Below are 21,382 nucleotides of genomic sequence, written 5' to 3'. Positions count from 1 at the left end.
TGTCTTACCTGCTTACAGCCTGCTCATAAACCCAGAGTGAAAAATCCCACTCGCAGGGGATAAACTTTGATTGCTCCTAGGCAGCCATGACAGTCCAGTTTCTCTTTGCAAAATGCTGTTCCCTAGTCTCCCATGAAGTGGGAGGAGCTTGTAGCCCACCTCTAGCCAACAGGACTGGCAAGGAGGAGTTATCACATGCTTCTAGGACTCTTGGTTTGTGCATATGGAGGCCAGTGGTCACCATCAGGCAACTGCCTCAGTCACTCTCCACCTTACTTTTTGAGACAGTGTCTATCACTGAAACTAGAACTCACAGATTCTGATTGGGTGGTTAATGAACTCCAGGAATCCACTTAGTGGCTCCTGTTCTGGGGTTACAGACAGACTGGACCTCAGGGCCTGTTCTTATATTGATGCTGGGATACAAACTCAGGTTTATATACCCGTATGGCAGATACTTTATTGATTGAGCCATTTTTCCAACCCCCAGAAAAACTTTTTTTTCTTTTTTTAAAGTATCTGTATTTTTATCGGTTTAATTTGTTTTGTTTGTTTGAGATAGTGTCTCACTGAGTAGCCCTAGATGTTCTGGAACTCACTATGTAGACCAAGCTGGCCTCCAACTCAGAGATCTGTCTATCTCTGCCTCCTGAGTGCTGGGATTAAAGGTATATGCTACCACACCCAGCCTCAGAAAAACTTCCAATATTATGATGAAATGGTGCAAATCAATCTTATCAAAGAGCTGGGATTCTCTGTGGCAAAGAGGAGACAGGTTGGGTGGATGAGTGGGAGGATGAAAACTCTAGACTCTAGCTCAGTGGTTCTCAACCTTCCTAATGCTGTGACCCTTTAATACCTCATGTTGTGGTGAAAATAAAATTATTTTCATTGCTACTTCATAACTGTAATTTTGTCACTGTTAGGAATCATAATGCAAATATATGATAGCAGGATATCCAATATGCAACCCCTGTGAAAAGGTCGTTTGACCCCAAAGGGGTCAAACCGCACACATCGAGAACCACTGCTTTAGATCCACAGAGAGCCAATAGCCATGATACCTATTACTAGACTTGTCGAGTGAAGGGAAAATAAACCACTTTTTAAAAGCGGTTAGATGTGATGCCTACAGAGTACTCCATTGTTGTTGTTACTGTGAGGTTTTGCAGGGAGGACTGCAGACAATTCTGTAAAGGACAGTTCACCATTTTACATCATACTTGGGTCTTTTGTCATTAATTGAAAGCCCATTCTGTGATTCCATGCTAATCACTGAAGTGTTCAAGTGACTGCAGGCTGTGCCTAGCTCTCCATATTACCTGCCTTCTGGATAGCAGCCTAGCATACAGCTCCTGAGCTAGAGTCAGCTGGTAACACTGCTAAGAGCCTGAACTGAAGAGAGAACACCCCCTTTGGTAGGAAAGGTGGAACCACACTCCTGGACAAACATGGAAGACTTAGGCTTTGAGCCAATCTCCTTGCGTAGCACAATAAGTAACTCTGGTCTCATGCCTCTTCTGGAGAAATATCTGTTCCAGCTTTGTCCTACCCCCCCCCCACTTTATCTCCCATACTTGCAAAGATACAAGCTGGCCACAGAATTGCCATCCAAGAAGCTTTCTCCATTTTATTTCTTTGGGAAAAGAAAAATGAAAAGTCTTTCTATCACATATGGTAGATATATATATTTATATATTTATATATTTATATATAATTTATTTTGTGGTTGGACATTCCAAAGCTGTTCATATTTTTCTCTCCCCCCATCTCTTTTGTTCTGTATTAATGCCTTTTCCCAGTCCCCATGGACCAGGCTTAGGGTCTGGATCAGGTATAGTGAGGGATTAGAGGAGTGGGCAGTGGTTGCCAGAGTAGCCTCCAATCAAGGTCAAAAACCTGTTGAGGACCACCCAGGAGGAGCTGTGCAGAGAGGGGGAGGCTATAAACAGAGCACTCCTATTTTTGTGGGGGGTGCACAGCTTGTTAAACAGTCACCAGTCATGGGAGGAGGCTGGTCAGGACTTGGGGGGACTTGCTCACAGTAGTTACCAACCCTCTAGATCCTGTCCCCAAGTTTCCATCTTGGGGTGGAAAAGAGAGTGAAAAAGAGAAATACAAGGACTGAGGGCCAAGTCTCCTCTGATCGTTATTGCTGGTGAATTGGAAATTTACTTTCTTAAAAGAGAAATTAGAATTTCCCTGCCTGTCTTGGGGAGATAGAATCTGAGAGATCTAGAGAAGGAAGTGACATTGACTGTCACAACCCATACTGATGACCATACCAGCCAACCCTGCCCAGACAAATGGGCCAACTCAAGAGTCTGGCAAGCAACCCAAGGGTCAGTAGTACACACACACACACACACACACACACACACACACACACACGCTAGCTAGCCTTGTTCTTCCAGGGCAGTCACATCCAACTCTGACTGGCTCCTCAAAACAAGGGCCCCAGGCTCAGACTTGGGCCAGTGGAGCTGGGAGTGAGCAGTGCACCAAAAGCCAAGCAGAGCTTTCTGCTGGGAGAAAAGGTGAGACTTGGAAGAAAAGGCAGCCTGGGAAGATGTGAGCATGACAGGAGACCGAGGGGAGAGAGTGAGGGGAAACACTGGAAGCCATCAGACATCCATCTGACCTCAGAAACGGGGCAAACACAATACCTAAGAGGCAGGTATAGCTATAATCAGAGCTGAGCAGTGACCCTGGGTTTGGGGGGTCAACCAAGCAGCAGGGGATGTAGCCTTGTAGGATCCTGGCCAGAGGGTGAGGGTGGGGCTGAGAAGCCTCTAGGTGACCCTTCCCAAGGACAGGAAGGCAGATCTTCCCTGGGCACTGAGCTTCCAGCCTCAGCTCTCCCCTCCCTCAAAATACACAGAGGGACACATGCTCAGGACTAGTCCAGGCTCTGAGGCTCGAGCCCAAGATACCTTGGTGGGGGAGGGGTTGGGCAGGTAGCCCTCTTAACCACAGGCAGGCCATCTGTTCCCACTTCCCCCGCCAATCTGCCTGGGGAAGGAGAACAGCACATGAAGGAGAGAGACTAGGAGCCTAGGGTCTGTCAACAGTGGCAGACCCATACAGGCTCCCTCAGGCTGTGTGGCCTAAAAGGAGGGCACAGACAGTAGCACTGGACACAAGGTGGTGGCGGCAGCAGCCCAAGAAGGGAAAGGGGCTGGGGCACTCCCTGGCAATGCAAGCCTGCTGCCTCCATCTCCAACAAGACTTTCCCAGAAAGGGAGCATGCTCCCTGCGCCCGGGACCTCACCCCATTGCACTCTGCCCTCCCCCATGCTCTCCTGGCAGGAGGGTCTGGAGTGGTTACCCACAAAGGCAGTGCTGGAGCTGCATGGACTGGGGGACAAGGGGGCTGGTCACAGCTGCTTCGAGAACCTCTTTGGTCTGGGGATGTGCAGCACACGTGGGGAAGGGAGATGAATGGAAGGGAACACTGGTGACTCCGACCTTCAGACAAGGCACTTGTCAGAAGGTTGTGCACGCAGATAGAGAATCAGATTTCTGTAGACTCGATGCGCTCCAGGCGAGAGGGGGTCCAGGCTTTCTTCTCCTCTCCATGCTGGGGGGTAGGCGTGCTAGACCCCCCTGCTGACCCACGCTCCCGAAGTCGCCGCTCCAGCTGCTGGTTTCGCTGGTACATCTCCACGTAACTCAGCTGGAGCTGCTTCTGGTACTCAATGACCTTCTCCTTCTCCTCCAACCACACCCGGCGCTCCTCTGCAAAGCTGGCACCCTGGCGCTCACGGGCACGCCGCTCAGCAGCCAGCTCAGCCTGCAGTCTTCCCACCTCCCTGCGTAGGGCCCGTGTCCCACCCTCTCCCCCAGCATCCACCTCCCCATCAACAGAAACCAGGGAGGCAGCAGCCGCCACCCCAGCCTGCCGGCGCATCTTGGCCTCGTCACTCTCACAGGAGGCCAGTGCCTCCTGTGGCTCGCCCAGGTCCACAGGGGTCAGTGCAGACTTGAGGCAGGCAGGGGGCAGCTCGCCTTCACTCAGCTCCAGGCTGGCCTGTTTGCTGCCGAAGGAGTCCCTCAAGCTGAGCAGCTGTTCCTCCTTCTCCCGGAGCGAGGCTCTACCCTCCCGAAGCTGTGAGCGCAGTCCCACGATCTCACTCAACTTCTGCGACACATCAGCCTGTGAGTCTTTCAGTTGTTGCTTCAGGAGGGAAATCTCACCGGCCTTCTGGCACACCTGGACAGGGGCAGGTGGAAGCAAAAGCCGGGGTAAATGCAGAGCCAGGGTAGTAGAGGCTCCTCACAACCCAGCTCCCAGATCTAGCTCCAAAGGCACTAAGCACCGGGACTCAGGCTCAGCCCCACAGGGGGCTCCCTGCCAGACTCATCTCTACAGCCCCAGGGCAGCCTCAGTCACTGAACTGGTCCCACTCCTTTCATATTCCCCACTCCCACCTCGCCCTACACAGTAGTAAGTTTCTGCTCCGGGGTCTCCAGAGGAAGAAAAGATGAAAGGGGGCCAGAGAGGGAAAGTCTAAGCCCCCCAGCCCGCACCTCCCACTTAGTTTCCTCCATCCGGGGCAGGAAGTCGGCCTGCTCCTTCTGGCAGGCGGCCACCTTGTCCTCTAGCTCTTCCCGCTGCCTTATCAGCTGGGCTGCCTCCTCCTGCAGCTGTTTCTTGTCCTGCTGTAGCCGCAGCACCTGCAGCTGTAGACCCTGCTGGGCACGCTGGGCACGGCGGGCCACCTGCTGCAGCTTTCCACTGCAGCCCTGCCGGAGCTCAGCTAGCTCCCGCTCCCATGCCTTCTGCCGCTCCTCCAACACCTGGGCCACTGCTGCCTCACTCTGTTCCAGGCTGCGCCGCAGAGCTGCCACCTCCTGCTCCTTCTCCCACAGCCGCTCCTCCAGCTCCTGGATCAGCGCACTGGGCGAGGGTGGTGAACAGGCTGCAAATGGCAGGCCCCCATTTCCGCCCTCCCCAGATCCCAAGTGGCCTGACCGCCCCATGGATGATGACGACCCACTCTTACTGGAAGCCCGCCCACTGTCAGAGGTCCCCAGATCCTGGTAGCCTGACCCCCCACCGCTGCTGCCACTACTATAGCCAGCAGTGCCAATACGATTGATATGGCTGGTAGAAGCACTGAGGGGTGCCAGATGCTGGCTATAGCTGGAGCTATAGGTGGGCAAGCTTGTGAGTGAGTTCCGGCCCGAGTCTGAGAGGCCACCCCCACTCCCACCAGCTGGGGTCATGGTCCGAGACTTGTCCAGTCCGCCTTTGAGGCCCGCAGGGCCCTGTCGTCCCTCAGGGGTCCCATTGGTCTGTGGAGGACACAAGTTCTGCATGGAATGGAAGTTCTTGGGTACAACAGGCTTGAAGGCTGATGGCCGAACTAGTGGCTCTGAGCACTGCACCAAAGGAAACAGGGAAGAGGCATCAGATTGAGATCTTATCCTTGGCCCCTCCCCTTTCCTATGCCCAAGACTCGTTCAAGAACCCTTGTCCTGCCCTCTGTTAGATCTCCCCATTTGGGACTCCACATCAAGTCTCTCACAAGCCATCTCTGTCTAGGATCCACAAGTGAGACTTAGCTCCAGGGTTACACTCCATTGCTCCCCATGATGGTTCTCATCCTGTCTCCCATGATTCCCGCTAAGACCTCCCACCTTAACCTACCTTCTTGGTTACCTCCCACCCTAACCAAGGCTATGAAGCTCTCCTGGTCCTGGGGACTAACCTGGTCTAGCTTGCCAGAGGTGGTCAGGAGCTTGGGTGGGTGATTGGGTTCACGATACTGGGGTGGAGCCTTGTCGCTGCCCCCACTGCTGCTGCTGCCCCCACTGCTGCCCACCACATTACCACAGACATCTGTGTGGTCACTGCCCCGCAGCTCGCCATTGAGGTAGAGAGAGTTGGCGAGAACCTTGTCCTCTGATGGGTAGCGGCCAGGTCTCTCCCTGCTGGCCCCGCTACCACTGCTTCTTGGACCAGGGAAACTGCCCTGGCTGCCCCCACCCCCTGTTCGAGTGCCCACGCTTTTCATAGGAAACTCCTGAGCATGGGTCACCCCACTACCCACACTGCCCATAGTCAGGCGGGGATCTGGGGGTCCAAGTTCAGAAGGCCGGGGGGCAAAGGCCAGGAGAGGATCCCTCCCTGGATCAGCGCGCACAGGTAATGTCTCCAGCTTCGCCATGATTAAGCCAGAAGGGCACTGTGGGCACAAGTGAGAAGGTAGAGAGGTGAGACGCCATCTCACCTCCACCCCCAAGCAAGTCAACCGGGGCCCCACTCTGACTCTCTGTGTTCCTTACAATGGACACCAGAGTTACCAGGCCTCCAAGATGAAGTTGCACAGACCCTCTCAGCTGGGCTCACTCCTTAACCCCACCCCACCCATGAGCCTCCCAGATCCAGTGATCCTCTTGACTGTGCTGCAACTCCCGGAATTTAGTTTTCATTACATTTACCCTGGGTCATGACTCCTATATTTCAGCTTCGTGGGCTGGGGAGATTGGACTGGTTGAGAAAAGCAGTGCTTGAATCCAATAGGGGACCTCAGAGGTTAAAGGAGAGACACAATAACCCTACACAAAAAAAGCTGACAGCACGGGTCTTTCCCAGCACCCTGAACCAAGGTGGTAAACGATCAAGGTGAAAGCCAACTACAGGGTAGACTTCTCTTCTTACCTTTCCAAAGAGGTGGGGGGCCGGCGGGTCCTCAAGCTTGGGACCCTCCAAGGCCAGGTCTGCAGGGGCCATATGGCTCTCTCTCGAAGTCCGGGCTCGGCCGGAAACAGCTGCGTGACTTTGGACTAGCCGACCAAGCCATCCCGTACTACAGTTTTCTCCTCTGTGAAATGGGAGGAATTAAAAAACCATGCTGCCGCGCGCCAGGCGCCCGGAGGCAGCAAGCGAAGGGAAGAACCCGGGGCTTGGAGTCGGGTGGGCGGAGCTGCCGCTGCGGCCTGCGCCAAGGTCGCAGGTGGGAGCAGCCATGGTTCTGCAGACCGACGCACCGGGCTATGGCTGCAGCAGGTGACAAGAGAGCCTTTCCAGAGGTTTTCCTAACTTGGCCTCCTGGGAGCCTGGCCCCAGAGTGCCCCACTCTCTGAGATCAGTACTTTGCAGCAGTCTCAAAACTGGCAGAGGCTGGGGCAGGGCCGCAGCAGCACTAGAACACGGGGAGCCAACTCCTACCTCCTGGCTTTTCCCACAGGTGGGTGAAGGAGGGGCGGGGCTTGTGCAACCAGTGATGACCCCTGAGGATGCCATGCCTGCTGAACCCTGCTAAGAATGCAGTACCACCAGGAAGAGTTCTTGGATTAGAAGTGTTCTTGGATTATGTTTCTCCACATACACACGCCCCTTTGGACCTTGACCTCGTTCAGGTAACCATGAAGTCCGTTGAGCCAATTCTGTTGGGTGTGCTTTGAAGGCTGTCCCACAGAAGGGGGAGCAAGGCCTCATATTACTCGTGCTCAAAGAGGCCTAATTTGCTTCCTGGTTCTTTTGTCTCAAGTCAACTCCTTGGAACACCGGTCCTAGAGATCTGTATAATACAGGCAGGCAGGGACACCAGACAAGTCTCTGCCACTGGCTAGAAGCTCTAAGTGCTTAAATGTGTACCCGTTATGAAAGAAGAGTGCTCTTCAGGCCTGTAAGCCTCAGAAACCAAGCAGGGCACCTTTCTTCCCTATTAAAGTTGGGTCCATTCCCTCGAATGCTCTGCAAACTTCTACTGATATGCCTTATTCTAATGTTGTGTCCTTCCTGTCAGACCCCAAACCCGGGAGGCTGCCAACACACATACCTTTCAATTTCTTCTGGCCACACTACATCTGGCTCTAGGTAGTGGTAAGTTCACTAGCAAGCTGGTCATTGCTATTGTAGAAATCCATTCAGTGCACATCCCCATAGGTGTGAAGAACAGCACAGTTGTCACCCTCCTCCTTTTGGCCATTCTGTGCCCTCATATAGGCTGACACTAGTCTTGGGCACAAGAAGCCCCTAGGGAAACATCTAAGTGCAAGGATACACAGGTGTACTGCCCCAAGGGGAGGCCTCTTTGCATTCTGTGCCCTCAGAATTTGTTTTGCCTTCTCCTAGCTCCTGTTATCTCCACTCTGGGCATACGGAGACTGGCAGAGTGAAGATTGAATGGCCTGAGGCTTGGAGCCAACAGGGAAACTCACGGTTACAGGAAGAACTGGGATCCTCATGCAGCTGGAGCTCAGGTGGAGAGAACATGAGAAGAGGCTAGGGCACCGGTGTGGGTGTGACATCATTAACATGACAGGCAGAGATTGCCTGGGAGAAGACCAAAGATACCTCTTCCAGGGTGGAAAGACTGATTGTTAGCATCCGAGAGTGGTGTGGGTGGGCCTAGCATGGAACAAGGGCGTTAGAGCCCCATAAGTCTGGGAGGAAGTGTGAGAGCAGCAAGAAGTCCAAGAGAAGCTGTGCCCTGAAAGCCAAAATGGGGAGGGGATCCAAAACAGGGGCACTAAGCAGCCTGGAGGCAAAGGTCCCCACTACTCAGGATTTGGAAGCAAAAGGATTGCAAGTTCAAGGCCATCCTGAGCAACTTAGTGAGCTCCCGTTTTACAAAATAAAAAAGGCTCAGTGGTTGACTACTTCCTTAGCAAGTGCAAGACCCTAGATTCAATCCCTAGTTAAAAAAAAAAAATCAGGGAAGAGAGGAGGACAAGAAGGAGGACAGGCAGGCAGCAGGAGCAGCAGCAGCCTGAGCCACTGAGGGGGATTGCCTGAGCAACGATGAGAGCCAAGTGAGATTCCAACTCAAAAACCAAAGAAACGAAGCAAAATGAGGAGGGGAGAGAAAGAAGGAAAGAAGGGAAGAAGGAAGGAAGGAAGGGAAAGGACACAAGGATAGTGTCCAGTGTTGAAGAAATATTCCAGAAAGCAAAACTGGAGTTGAAGAGTGTGGCCTAGATTTAGCCGCTCAGAACATCATTGATGTCTACGTCAAAATGGTTTCAGAAAAGCTGTGTAAAACAAAAGCAGACAGAGCAAAGGGATGGCAAGGTGCTGAGAAGAGGCAGAGAGCTCTCTGTTAAAAGAGGACAGAGGAGGCCTTCGCTGAACAAAGTTTGGAATCAAAGACTTTTCTTTTTATTTTAAAAGTAACCCTGAAAGCTGGATGTGGTGGCATGAAGGCAAAGTCAGATCAAGAGTTCAAGGCCCGCCTTGAATGTATACTGGGTTGGAGTCCAGTCTAGGCTGCATGAGACTGTGTCTCCAAAAACAAACAGAGGAAAATATAATAATTCATCAACAGGCTGGGGAGATGGCTCAGTAAGACTGCCTGCTGCATGAGCATGATTACCTGAGTCTGAATCCCCAGAAGCCACCTAAAAAGTCAGTTCTGCTAGTGCCTGTAACCACAGTGCTGTGGAGGGCAGAGGCTGGAGGATCTCGGAGGTTTGCTTGCTGCCAGCCTAGCTCCAGGTTCAGTGAGAGACTCTCAAGGGAATGATGCAGAGAGAGACAGAGCAGGACACCCATGATTCCTCTCTATGTGCACACACATACATTTCACCAAAAAAACAAACAACATTTTGATAGGAATTAAAAATTAGAAACACTGAAGGCGGGCACCACCAATGAGACAAGGCAGTTCACGAGGAAGAGAGCTGCACCAGAGGCTGTGGTGGGAGGAACAAACTCCAGGAGTGAACATGTTGACTCTGAGTGATGGGGGAACATGATGACTGTTTGGGAAGATCTATATAAACTACAAAGTGCACTCCCTTTCTGAGCTCCAAGGAACGAGGATCAGAGCTCGGAGGTGGTCATATCTCATTCTGCTTCACTCTTCCTCTGCAGTGGCTCCTTCTCAGATTGTTAGGGTCCTAGACATTGTCCTGAGCCTCCCTTCTCAGGCACTAAATGAGGATGGCCTTGTAGTCAACCCACAGGCAATCCCCATAGAGTTCCTTGCCATAGTTCTAACCTGTCATATAACAGCCCCCTGCCCACCCGCCTCTTCCAACCTTAGGCTCCTGTAAATTCTTTCCTCAAAACCCTGGTAGAGTTGGAAGGAGAAGGAGTGGAATAAATTTCCCTGGCAAGTAGGAACTGAAGGGAGAGGAAGGGCCGAGCTCCCTCTGTAGGACAAGCTCGTGGACTGGCCTAAGTAACAGTGTGATCTGCAATTGAACAGCATCACTCCTCGAGGATAGCCTGTTGCCTGAGCCTGCCTCTATTTCTGTTCTGTCAACCTTCAGTGCCTGTGACATTACAATACTGGTAGTCAAAGGGGCCAAATGGACTCTGGCTAAACCCTTCCATGAGCCGGTCAAGTGCCTTAGAATTCTTGCAGCATCAGCTCCAGGTGTAAATCACAGCTCAGCTATGGAACCTCATGCAGACTGTTCCACCTAGATTCTCACACCTTCCTTACAGCGATTTTAAGAAGAAAACGGATTGTGTGTAAAATGCCTGGTATTCTTTTTGGCACCCACAACCAAGTAGAGCTTGTAGCAGAGTCTCTAAGGCCTTTCTTGATATCCATCCTATATTTCTCCTGAAAGCAGCTCTTCACTCTACACATGACCTCGTCTCAGCTCTCTGCCCAGCCTATATTCTTCTGGAACTAGTCCAAATACTCCTCAGCATAGCATCCTTGATACCCGAGGGGTCTTGGAGCACTTAGCTCAGGATGCCCCGGGGAGATTTCACTGTGAGGCTTCCCAGGGCACAAAAGATGTCTTTAGGGGTCTCTGAACCCTGGCATCGAGAAAATGCTTGTGGGAATGTTGGTTATGAGCAATGTAAATAGGAAATGAATTCAGACATAGAAAAAGGAAAAGCTTCCAGGAAGGATTAAGGGAAGGGATTCAGGGAGCAGAACTTCTTGGTTGGGATGTGTGAGGGGGGATTCATCTTCCCATGGAAACGTGGGCACCTGCAGGGGAAGAGGCCCATCCCCTAGATCCTGGCTCTGATGAAGCACTGGCTTCATCAGAAGGTACCGACAGCACACCCCCACCCACCCGCTCACACAGGAGCCTGCCTCAGCTGTGCATGTGTGTGTGTGTGGGGGGGGGAAGGTCGCCATAGCACATAGACCCCAGCCACAAATTCTCTGCAAAGGTGCCACAGAGGTCTCTGCGGTTGGAGAAATTCCACCCATACCTTCCTCGGTTTTCCACCAACGCGCGTGGCCCCGGGGGGGGCGGGGTGCAGAGAGAAGAGGTGACATAATCCGGGCCGCACCCCCTCCGGCCGCCACCCCCCACCCCCGCCGGTTGAAGCGTCCATGACATCATCGGCCTCATCCCCCAGCTCCCGGTACCCTAGCAGCGGGACGCGCCCCCTCCCCAGCTTCCCACTGGCCAGAAGCAGCAAGCGATGCAGCAGACATGGTGACCGGAGGGAGAACCTGGAGGGGCACCCCGGCAGGCCTGTATCACTTACTCACTGCCTCAGAGTCCGGCGCAGAGGCTCAGACACCGGCGCTAGCTGTCCCGCTCTCTGGCGCAGCCCGAAGCCCGCCCCACAGGGCGCGCGGCGCGGCCGGGCTCTGCTCTTGGCCCCTCCCGCCCCGCGCCCGGCCCGCCCACCAGCGGCTGCGGCAAACGCGGGCCCGCCCTCCGGCCACGCCCCCGGAACCCGCCAATCCTGGACGGGGGTGGGACTCGGTGCCTTAACCCCTCTGGTCGCTGTGCGCTGGCCCGCCTGCCCAACAGACTGGGTGGCAGACACTCGGCCTCAATCCCTGTTAACCACTGTACCAAATTCTTGGAGTCAGGTCTCAATTTCTGTCCTCCAACAAATCCAGCAAGTTCCTACTCTTTTTGTACCCCATATCTGGGTGTATGAGCCCTGTGGTTTATGGACAACCCCGCTTGGACTCTAGATTCAACTCCTGCACCAGCTATTCTCGGTGCAGCAGACGCCCTAAATCCTTCAATTCTGGAGCTGGACAGATAGCTCAGTAGTCAAGAGCACAGGCTGCTCTTCCACAGAACCTGGGTTTAATTCGCAGTACCCACATGATGATTAGTTCCAAGGGCTCTAACACCTTCTGGCCTCCACGGGTGCTGCACAAATATATGGTCAAAACAACCATACACAGAACTTTAAAAAAAAAAAATCAAGGGGGAAAATAAAACAAAAAACCCCGAAGAGCCTTCAAACCTAGAAGATGCGGGGGTGTGAAGGCACCTGTAGCTATGATCTCGCTGGAGGCAAAAGCCAATAAATTGACCAATTTAAAACTTGTCACTACAGGAAATTTGTATTTTATACCTTGTGCCTGTGCCTGCTGAAAAACTAACAATAATCCTCATCCCAAAAAGAGATTGAGTAAAGACTTCATCTTGACTCAGATCAACACCTTGGCAAGTGCATGTGGCATACACTACAAGGGCTGCCAGTGGCCCAGTAAAACTTCCGGAAGGAAGCACTCAGCCTTCAACTATGAGGTCTGATCAGTATAAGAAAGCAAGTTAGGCCCAGGCTTCAGCATTAGCAAAAGGCTGGCGGTTTTGATTGTGATACCTGATGAGTTTAGCCATCCTATGACATAGGACTCTGTCATAGATTTAATTTTTTTTTGCTTTTTTTCTACAACTGTCTTTATTTCCTTTAGTGATTTTAATGAATTCTTGTTTTCAGTTCTAATGATTGCTTTTAAATGTATTAAGTAAATACCTTTAATCCCAGAACTTGAGAGACAGAGGCAGAGTCTCTGAGATGGAGGTCAACTTGGTCAACAGTTAAGAGTTTCAGGACAGCCAGGCAGTGGTGGCACACGGCTTTAATCCCAGCTCTTGGGAGGCAGAGGCAGGTGGATTGCTTGCCTGGTCTACAGAGTGAGTTCCAGGACAGCCAGGGCTATACAGAGAAACCCTGTCTCAAAAAACCAAAAAAAAAAAAAAAAAAAAGTTCCAGGACAGCCAGCCAGGGCTACACAAAAAAACACAGTCTCAAAAAACCAAAACACATAAAAACAACCAAACAAAAAAAACAAACCAACTAAACAAACAATCCAAATAAGTATATAAACTAAGATCTTATTTTGTCATTATTAGCCAATGACAAATCATTTATATATTCTAGAACTCTGTGAACTGAGTGTCATGGAACTTGTGGTGCGCCACCATCGCCCGGCTGTTAATTTTCTAGAAACAAAAGATGTCTTTTCAACTTAGAAAAGCCACAATACATTCCTGTAATTTTGTGAAGATTTTAAGGTCCCACAAAAACTATCGGATTCAATGGCCAATGTCAAATGTGCCTCTGCATCTTGAGAAAGTGGGTGAAGCTTTTCTTTCTTTCTTTCTTTCTTTTTTTTTTGGTTTTTCAAGACAGGGTTTCTCTGTGTAGCCCTGGCTGTCCTGGAACTCACTCTGTAGACCAGGCTGGCCTTGAACTCAGAAATCCGACTGCCTCTGCCTCCCAAGAGCTGGGATTAAAGGCGTGCGCCACCACCGCCGGCGTGTGAAGCTTTTCTTAGGCGTCACAGAGTCAATCTTCTTCATCGTCTCTACAGAGACATTTGCTCTGCTCACTTCATCCCTGCTGGCCCATTCTATTACTCCTCTGTCTTCAATTTAAATAATTCTCTTTACAGTTCTCTGTCCCTATTTCATGGGGAATGTGGTTTTGTCTCTTCAGAGTAATACTGTCAAGGAGGATGGGGCTATCCCAGCACTCAGGTGGCTGATGCATGAAGGTTGCTGACAGTTTGAGGCCAGCCTAGGCTACAGCATAAAAACCTGTTTCAAAAGAAAAAAAAAAAAAAGAAGTCATTTATAGCTATGTGTGGTAGCACATGCTTGTCCTAGGAGCTTGAGGGATAAAGACTTTAAACCTACAAACTGGAGGTCAGTTTGGACAATGTATTAAGACTCTATCTAAAAAAGTAAATTATTCCAGGGCTGGAGAGATAGATGGCTTAGTAGTTAGGAGAACCAGCCAGCTACTCTTCCAGAGGACTCATTCCTCTAGAGGTTCAAGTCCCTGCACCTACACAGCAGCTTACAACTGTCTAGAACTTCAGTCTCTGATCAACACCCTCTTCTGGCCTCCAAAGGCACCAGTAGCGCATACAGTGCACAGACATACTGCAAGCAAAACACTCATCCACATTAGAAAAAACAAAAAAAAAAAATACCAAAAAGCTACAAAAGGTATCACATACCTGTAATCCCAGCCCTGGGCACTGGGGTAGAAGAGGCAAGAAGACTGCCACGATGCCAGCCTGGGATACGTAATGAGCTACAGATCAGCTGGGGCTACATGGAGAAACGGTAGCTAAAAAATTAATAAAACAAAAGAAAAACCAATACCTAACATTTGGTGTAGTGGTGCTCTTGGTGCTGAGACAGGAAGACCAAAGTTCAAGGGTATCCTAGGTTATAGAATGAGTTCTAGGTCAGCCTGGGCTACATAGTGTGATACTATTTCCAAATAAGCAAATTAATTTTATAAATTACCCAAGCCAGGCATGGTAGTTCAGACCTGTAATCCCAGCTCTTGTGAAGGTGAAGTAGGATTACTTTGTGTTCAAGGCCAAGCTGGGTGTCTTCATTAGAGTTTTACTGCTGTGAACAGACACCATGATCAAGGCAACTCTTATAAGGACAACATTTAATTGGGGCTGGCTTACAGGTTCAGAGGTTCAGTGCATTATCATCAAGACGGGAGCATAGCAGCGTCCAGGCAGGCATGGTGCAGGAGAAGCTAAGAGTCCCACTTCTTGTTCCAAAGATAGCTAGGAGAAGACTGGCTTCCAGGCAACTAGGATGAGGGTCTTAAAGCCCATGCCCACCGTGACACAACTACTCCAACAAGGCCACACAGAATAGTGCCACTCCCTGGGCCAAGCATATACAAACCATCACACTGGGTAACATACTTTCAGGCCAGCCTGAGCTAGAGTGAGATCCTAGGAAGGGTGGAGAGGAACTCTAATTTATCACAGCTGATATTAAGACTCCAGATTATGTACTACCTTGGCTTTGGTAAAAATCACAGCTTATATAGTCTAAGCACAGGTTGCCTTCCTACTTTTGAATGTGTGAATAAATCCCCCAAGCTTTGTACCAAGTGGAGCAGTTGCAACTCCAGTGCAGCCTTGCCTGGCTTGTAGTATCTTCTTCCATTGACCTGTGGTCACATTTAAGAAACACATGCTATCAATCTCACTTGTCTAGTGTCAGGTGGCCTGTTTGGCAGCTCTTGTAACTTAGGCTTGGGAATCCCTGTCTAATCAATGGGATAAAGAAGAGCCATTAAAAACAATTATCAAGCCGGGCGGTGGTGGCACACACCTTTAATCCCAGCACTTGGGAGGCAGAGGCAGGTGGATTTCTGAGTTCAAGGCCAGCCTGGTCTACAGAGTGAGTTCCAGTACAGCCAGGGCTACACAGAGAAACCCTGTCTCAAAAAAACAAAACAAAACAAAATCAAAAGAGACTGGAAAAAAGAATAAAGGAAGGAAGGAAAGGAGGGAAAGTAGGAGGAAGGGAAGAGGGGAGGGAGAGAGGGAGACAGGAAGGAAAGAAGGGAGGAAGGAGAAAAGACTGATGGTTGGGTCTGTATGGTGGCACAGGCCTTTATCCCAGCACTCTTTGGAGGCAGAGACAGGTGGATTTCTCTGAGTTGTAAATATAAGTTTCAGGCCAGCCAGGGCTATGCAGTGAGACCTTTTAAAAAAAGAACACTGATGTGACTGGGCGGAGTCAAAGTAAGGCAGATCTCTGAGTTGAAAGCCAGCCTGGTCTATAGATCTAGTTCTAGGACAGCCAGGGTTACATAAACAAACAGACAAACAAAGCTGACAAACAAAAAGAGAGGGAAAACAGAAGGAAAACTGACTCAACTATAAAAAACTGGCTAGAGAGATTGACATAATTGGTTTTGCAGATGTAGGTGGACAACCAGTAGGCTATTTCTTGAAGGGAATTCAGTCCTACCTTGTGCAACTTATACTGGAGTTCTATGTCTCCAAACATAATAAATCTACCTTGGGCTGTGGCTATAACTCAGTGCTTATATGAAGCCCTGGGTTTGAGCTCTATCATGACACAAAACTGAGCAGATGGTACACACCTGTACTTGTCAGTTAAGCAAGAGGATCAGAAGTTCAATGTCATCCTCAGTTATAGATGGAATTCAAGGTCAGCCTGAGATACAAGAGAACCTGTATCAAAATAACTGTGCACATAAGAAATAAATCTGTGTTGTTCCTCAGCACTAGGCTCTGGTAAGATGTTATGGCAGCAGTGGAAAGCAAATGCAGAAGGATGATCACTGTTGAATGGTGAATAAAATCACAACCCAAATGAAGTTGTACACTTTCAGCTTCAAAGAGGAATGTGGGGCTGCTTTTCTGGGAGAATTGTGCCTCTGAACCAAACTGTGGTGGACGATGAACTTAACTCACTTGTAGTTTAGATGTTTGTATAAAGCTGGTGTGGTTCACGTGAAGGGCTGGAGGACGTCAGGCACTTCCCCTGACTGTCTTCCACCTTGCTCACTCTCCACCTTGTTTTTGAAACAAGGTTTTTCACTAATGCTGTAGCTCATCGATTTGGCTGGACTTACCAGCCAATGAGGTGCAGGGGTCTGTGTATGTAGGCCATATTCCTCGCACACACCCCAGTTACAGACATATTTTGGCACCTGGCATTTATATTGGTGCCCACTGTGTACTTTATCCATTGAGCCACCTTCCCTGTATTAAAACGTTTTAAGACATAGTTTCTCTGTGTAGCCCTGGATGTCCTTGAGATTGCTCTATAGACCAGGATGGCCTTGAACTCAGAGATTCACTACCTCTGCCTTGAAAGTGCTGGGGCTAAAGAGATGTGCCAAACCTTTTTTAAAAAAACAAACAAACAAACAACACCTCCCCCCAAAACAAAAATAACCAATAAAAACAGTAGTGCTTACTTAATTAGAAAAACCCTTTGAAATTGGACCAAATATTTATGGAAATGACCCATAAAGATCCTTAAGATGACATAGACGAATACAAAAAATATAACTGAAATGGTTATGATCCATGTATGATGAGGTCTTTTATGATGTTATATAACTGATTACATGAATATACAGTCTATGAAAACCACAAGGTAAAGAAAATGTAAAACTATATTCATAACTGTATTCTTATCACTTTTTAACTATATGCCACACCCAAAGAAGATACTTTACATTGGTGTTTTGCCTCCATATATATCTGTGTGAGGATGTCAGATTCCCTTAAGCTAGAATTACAGACAGTTGCGAACTGGCATATGGGTGCTGAGATTTGAACCTGGATTATTTGGAAAACCAGCCAGTGCTCTTAACCACCAAGCCATCTCTCCAGTCCCCAAAGTAGGCAGTTTGTTTATACTTTTATGTTCCCCAAGGTCTCAACATTCAATGTCTTTGTTTTGGGAGTGGTTGCTCACACCTTTGATCTCAAGCACTGGCAGAGGCATGCAGTTCTCTGTAAGTTCAAAGCCAGCCTGGTCTACATAGAGAGTTTTAGGCCCCCCAAGGCTACACAGTAAGACTTTGTCTCTAAATAATAAAACAATAAAATAATTGTTGAGTTATAATACTAAGAAGCTACCTGTACTTGATCACTGTAAACTTCTTTGCAAGATACAAAGTAAAAAGAAATATCAGTCACTACCCTAAGTAAACTCTCTGTACTATTTGTGAAGCAGAAGAGGTTTTTCTGTCTTTTAAGACAGAAAAACTTTTGTTGAAGGAAAAGTTTCTAGTTCCTGAGCTAGCTAGAGCTTGCTATGCAGCCAAGGAGGGCTGTGAGCTCCTCACCGTGTAGCCCCTATGTGCCGGGGTTACACAGAGACTCAACTGGTTTCATAGAAGCATGCAGACTTTTAAAAAATAGCTCTTATTTTTGTAATAGCAAGAACAACTAATCCAGCTCAGAGTTTTCTTCGAACACTTGTTTTACATAATTATTATAGACATACTTGGTGATGACTTAATGAAACTTTTATTATCTGCCTCTGTCTCTCACTTTGCCATGCCAGTGTCTCTTCTCCTGAGTTGCCACCCAGTAGGGACAGTAACTAAGTTGTGGAATCAATTTCCTGATGATTATGGGCAATATGATCTCACTTAGGAATTCATATTTGTTAATCCAGTCTATTTTGATATGAGGCAATATGCACAAAATTGAAGGACATTAAGGCAGCCAGCATTTGAGAGGCACAGGCAAGATCAAAAGTTCATGGTTACTGTGGTGTTTTAAATGAAATCGACTCCCACAGGCTCATGTATTTGTATGCTTAGTCTCCAGCTGATATTAGTGATTAGGTGTCACCTTGTTAGAGGAGGTATGTCACCCCAGGCCCAGTGTCTGTCTCTGCCCGCTGACTGCCATTAGGATGAAGAGCTTTCAACTACCACTCCAGTGCCTTCCCACCTGTTGCCATGCTCCCTACCACGATGATGAGAAACTAACCCTCTGAAAATGTAAGCAAGCCCCCAATTAAATGCTTTCCTTTATACAAGTTGTCTTGGTCATGGTGTCACTTCACACAGCAATACAAAAGTGACTAAGGCAGCCAGTACACTCTACATAGTGAGTTCCAGGGATGCATAGACTAGGCAGACAGAATGAACAAACGAAAAGGGCTGGGATGTATCTCAGCACAGTGCTTGCCTGCACACACAAGGCTTTGGGTTCAATCCCTAGCACCACATAAAGTAGACTTGTAGCACATGCCTCTAATCTCAGTACTTTAATGGAAACAGAAGGATCAAGGTTGGCCTAAGTTATATAGCAAGTTCAGAGCCTGCCTAGGACATAGGAGACCCTGTATCAAAAGACAAATAGAGCTGAAGAAATGGCTTAGTAGTTAAGAGCATCTCCTGTTCTTCTGGAGGACCTAGGTTTAGTTCCCAGCACTCACATTGGGTGGCTCGCAATCACTTATAAATCTAGCTCTTATGATCTGACACCCTTCATGGATACCTGTAACCAGATGATACACACACACACACACACACACAAAATAAAGCTTTTTTTTTTTTTTAATGTTTTTTCGAGACAGGGTTTCTCTTTGTAGTCCTGGCTGTCCTGGAACTCACTCTGTAGACCAGGCTGGCCTCGAACTCAGAAATCTGCCTGCCTCTGCCTCCCAAGTGCTGGGATTAAAGGCATGTGCCACCACTGCCCGGCTACAATAAAGCTTTAAATAAACAAATAACAGGGCTGGAGAGATGGCTCAGTAGTTAGGAACACTGCTATTCTTAAAGAACCCCTGAGCTCAGTTCTCAGCACCCATATCTGGCAACCCACAACTGCCTCACACTCCATGGGATACCACTGGCCTCAAGTATGACAGACAGACAGACAGACAGACAGACAGACAGACAGACAGACAGACAGAAAAACAGACAGAAGAACCACATGACATTGCCAATGTAGTGGCTCAAGCCTCCAATCCTAACACCCAGGAGGCTGAGTACATGCATTTGGTCATATTGGCAGAGTACCTGTTTAGTATATCGAAGGCATCAAGTTTGATATCCATCACCAAAATGAATAAACCCAACCAAACACACACACTCGTACCACTTATGTACAACACATAAGTCTTACCTAGGTACTCATTCTTGGTGCTGTACTCAATATGAAAGGAACAAGGCTCTTTAGGACACCCTTTATCTCTTAGTTTTAGGTGTTGGGGAAAAAATGCAGGGCCTCACATTGAAGTACCCTAATATTGAATTACATTTTCACATCTACAGGTCAAAGATCTGTTCATGGAGCCAGGTACAGTTGTGTACAACGATTCCAGTGTTTGGAAGGCAGAGACAGGAACTTTGAGAGTTCAAGGCCAGCTTAGGATGTATCTTAGCAAGATCCTATCTAAAATAGACAAAAATTAGATTTGTTGATTGACTGTAAGATCAAGCTACCACCAGGGTGCTGAAAACCTAGCCACCAATGGACCAGCACTGAAATATAATAGACAAAAAGCACTGCACACCAGAACGTGGTAAGTAATGCACCGTGAAATGTTTCCTTCAGCTGCTTATAGATTTGCTTGAGTTATATGAGGCTCTATCTAGAAACAGAAACAAGTGTTTAAAATACTAACTTTTTGTGTGCTAGAAATCCAACATGGGACTCTACATGAGCTGAATCCACAGCCCTGAGAATTTTTAATTAAATACTTAGAAATTGTAAACATTTAATGTTTAAAAATTAGTAACTTGCTTAGTTGGGCTGTTCTGGTACTCACTGTGTAGACCATGCTGGCCTCAAACTCAGAGATCCACTTGCCCCTGCCTCCCCAGTGTGGGAATAAAGGTGTGTGTCACCAGCACACTTTTATTCTTCAAGTTTTCGCTGACTAGTTGTGAAAGCAATTTGTACATGTTTAGAGAACTGTTAGCTACTTACTATTTAATGAACTGTTCGTTTAATATGTTTATTACATTAACAGATTAAATACTAGATAATGAATACATAATACAAAAAAGATTATATGCCTTTAGTGGGGCTGGAGAGATGGCTCAGTGGATAAAAGCAAGGCTGCTCTTCCAGACAGTCTGAGTTTGATTCTTAGAATCCAAATGGCAGCTCAAACTTTTCAGAGTTCTAGGTCCAGGGGACACACACACACACACACAGGTTATAGGCCTTTAGGACATCAACAATCATTAAAGGCTTGGGGCAGGAGTGTGGCATACATACCTATAATCCCAGCACTTGGGAGGCTGAGTCCAGAGCACCCTGAATTTGAGGCCTCTGCTACCATCTCACTGCAGGAGTCCTGGGATTACAGATGCACGGTAACATTCCTAGCTTTGTATGTGGTGCCAGGGATTGAACCTGGGTCAACAGGCTTGCATGGATAGTGCTTTTACCTGCTGAACCATCGCACCAGTCTTTACAGTGTAGTCCACGGGCTTTCAGCTTTGCTGCCATTGGCAATCTCCTGCTGATGTACTCTGATGATATCAAGATTCTGCTTTAACTGGCTTTGTATGTAGTCTAGCAGGAAAGTACTAAGAGCTCCACAAGTGGATCTAACGTATAATTAAGTAACCACTGATAGGATGACTCTACTGTCAACTATGCCTCTCCTACTGTCTCTTACTGTGGTCATCTGCATTTCTTCCTCTAAGACTAGGCTATAAATGGCCTTACCAACAATGCATGCAGCCCTTTCATTTTCTTTATTTACTGACTACAAGTACCTACTGTCTCAAAAAACAAAGGAGGCTGTACATGGTGGTATATGCCTTTAATTCTAGCACTAGGGAATTAGATAGATCTCTGAGTTCAAGACCAGCTTAGTCTATACAGTAAGCTCCAAGCCAGCTAGTGAGATATTGCCTCAAAACACACACACACACACACACACACACACACACACACACACACACACA

The 21,382-nt window shown here is 48.4% G+C and overlaps 1 protein-coding gene across 4 annotated transcripts; it reads right to left on the bottom strand.

The window, feature by feature from the left end:
- Window positions 1–2,156: 2,156 nt before the first annotated feature.
- On the bottom strand, window positions 2,157–11,487 carry Lzts3 (leucine zipper tumor suppressor family member 3). 4 transcript variants are annotated; one of them, XM_028756562.1, is made up of 6 exons: window positions 11,420–11,487; window positions 6,668–6,830; window positions 6,448–6,534; window positions 5,715–6,191; window positions 4,531–5,385; window positions 2,157–4,213 (listed from the first exon to the last, which is right to left on the bottom strand). In XM_028756562.1, the coding sequence occupies exons 4-6, from the start codon at window positions 6,171–6,173 to the stop codon at window positions 3,515–3,517; spliced, it is 2,013 nt and encodes a 670-aa protein (XP_028612395.1). In that variant the 5' UTR covers window positions 6,174–6,191; window positions 6,448–6,534; window positions 6,668–6,830; window positions 11,420–11,487; the 3' UTR covers window positions 2,157–3,514. The 4 variants fall into 4 exon arrangements, with proteins under 4 accessions (XP_028612395.1, XP_028612399.1, XP_028612376.1 ...); XM_028756566.1 differs by lacking the exon at window positions 6,448–6,534 and having other exon boundaries at window positions 4,531–4,900; window positions 5,240–5,385; XM_028756543.1 differs by lacking the exon at window positions 6,448–6,534.
- Window positions 11,488–21,382: the final 9,895 nt, after the last annotated feature.

This window comes from Grammomys surdaster, unplaced genomic scaffold (genome assembly GCF_004785775.1).
Source record: "Grammomys surdaster isolate TR1022 unplaced genomic scaffold, NIH_TR_1.0 129, whole genome shotgun sequence".
In the NCBI taxonomy this organism is placed as follows: Eukaryota; Metazoa; Chordata; class Mammalia; order Rodentia; family Muridae; genus Grammomys; species Grammomys surdaster.
The sequence above is the reverse complement of the archived record's forward strand: the minus strand, read 5'-3'. Positions and strand labels throughout refer to the sequence as shown.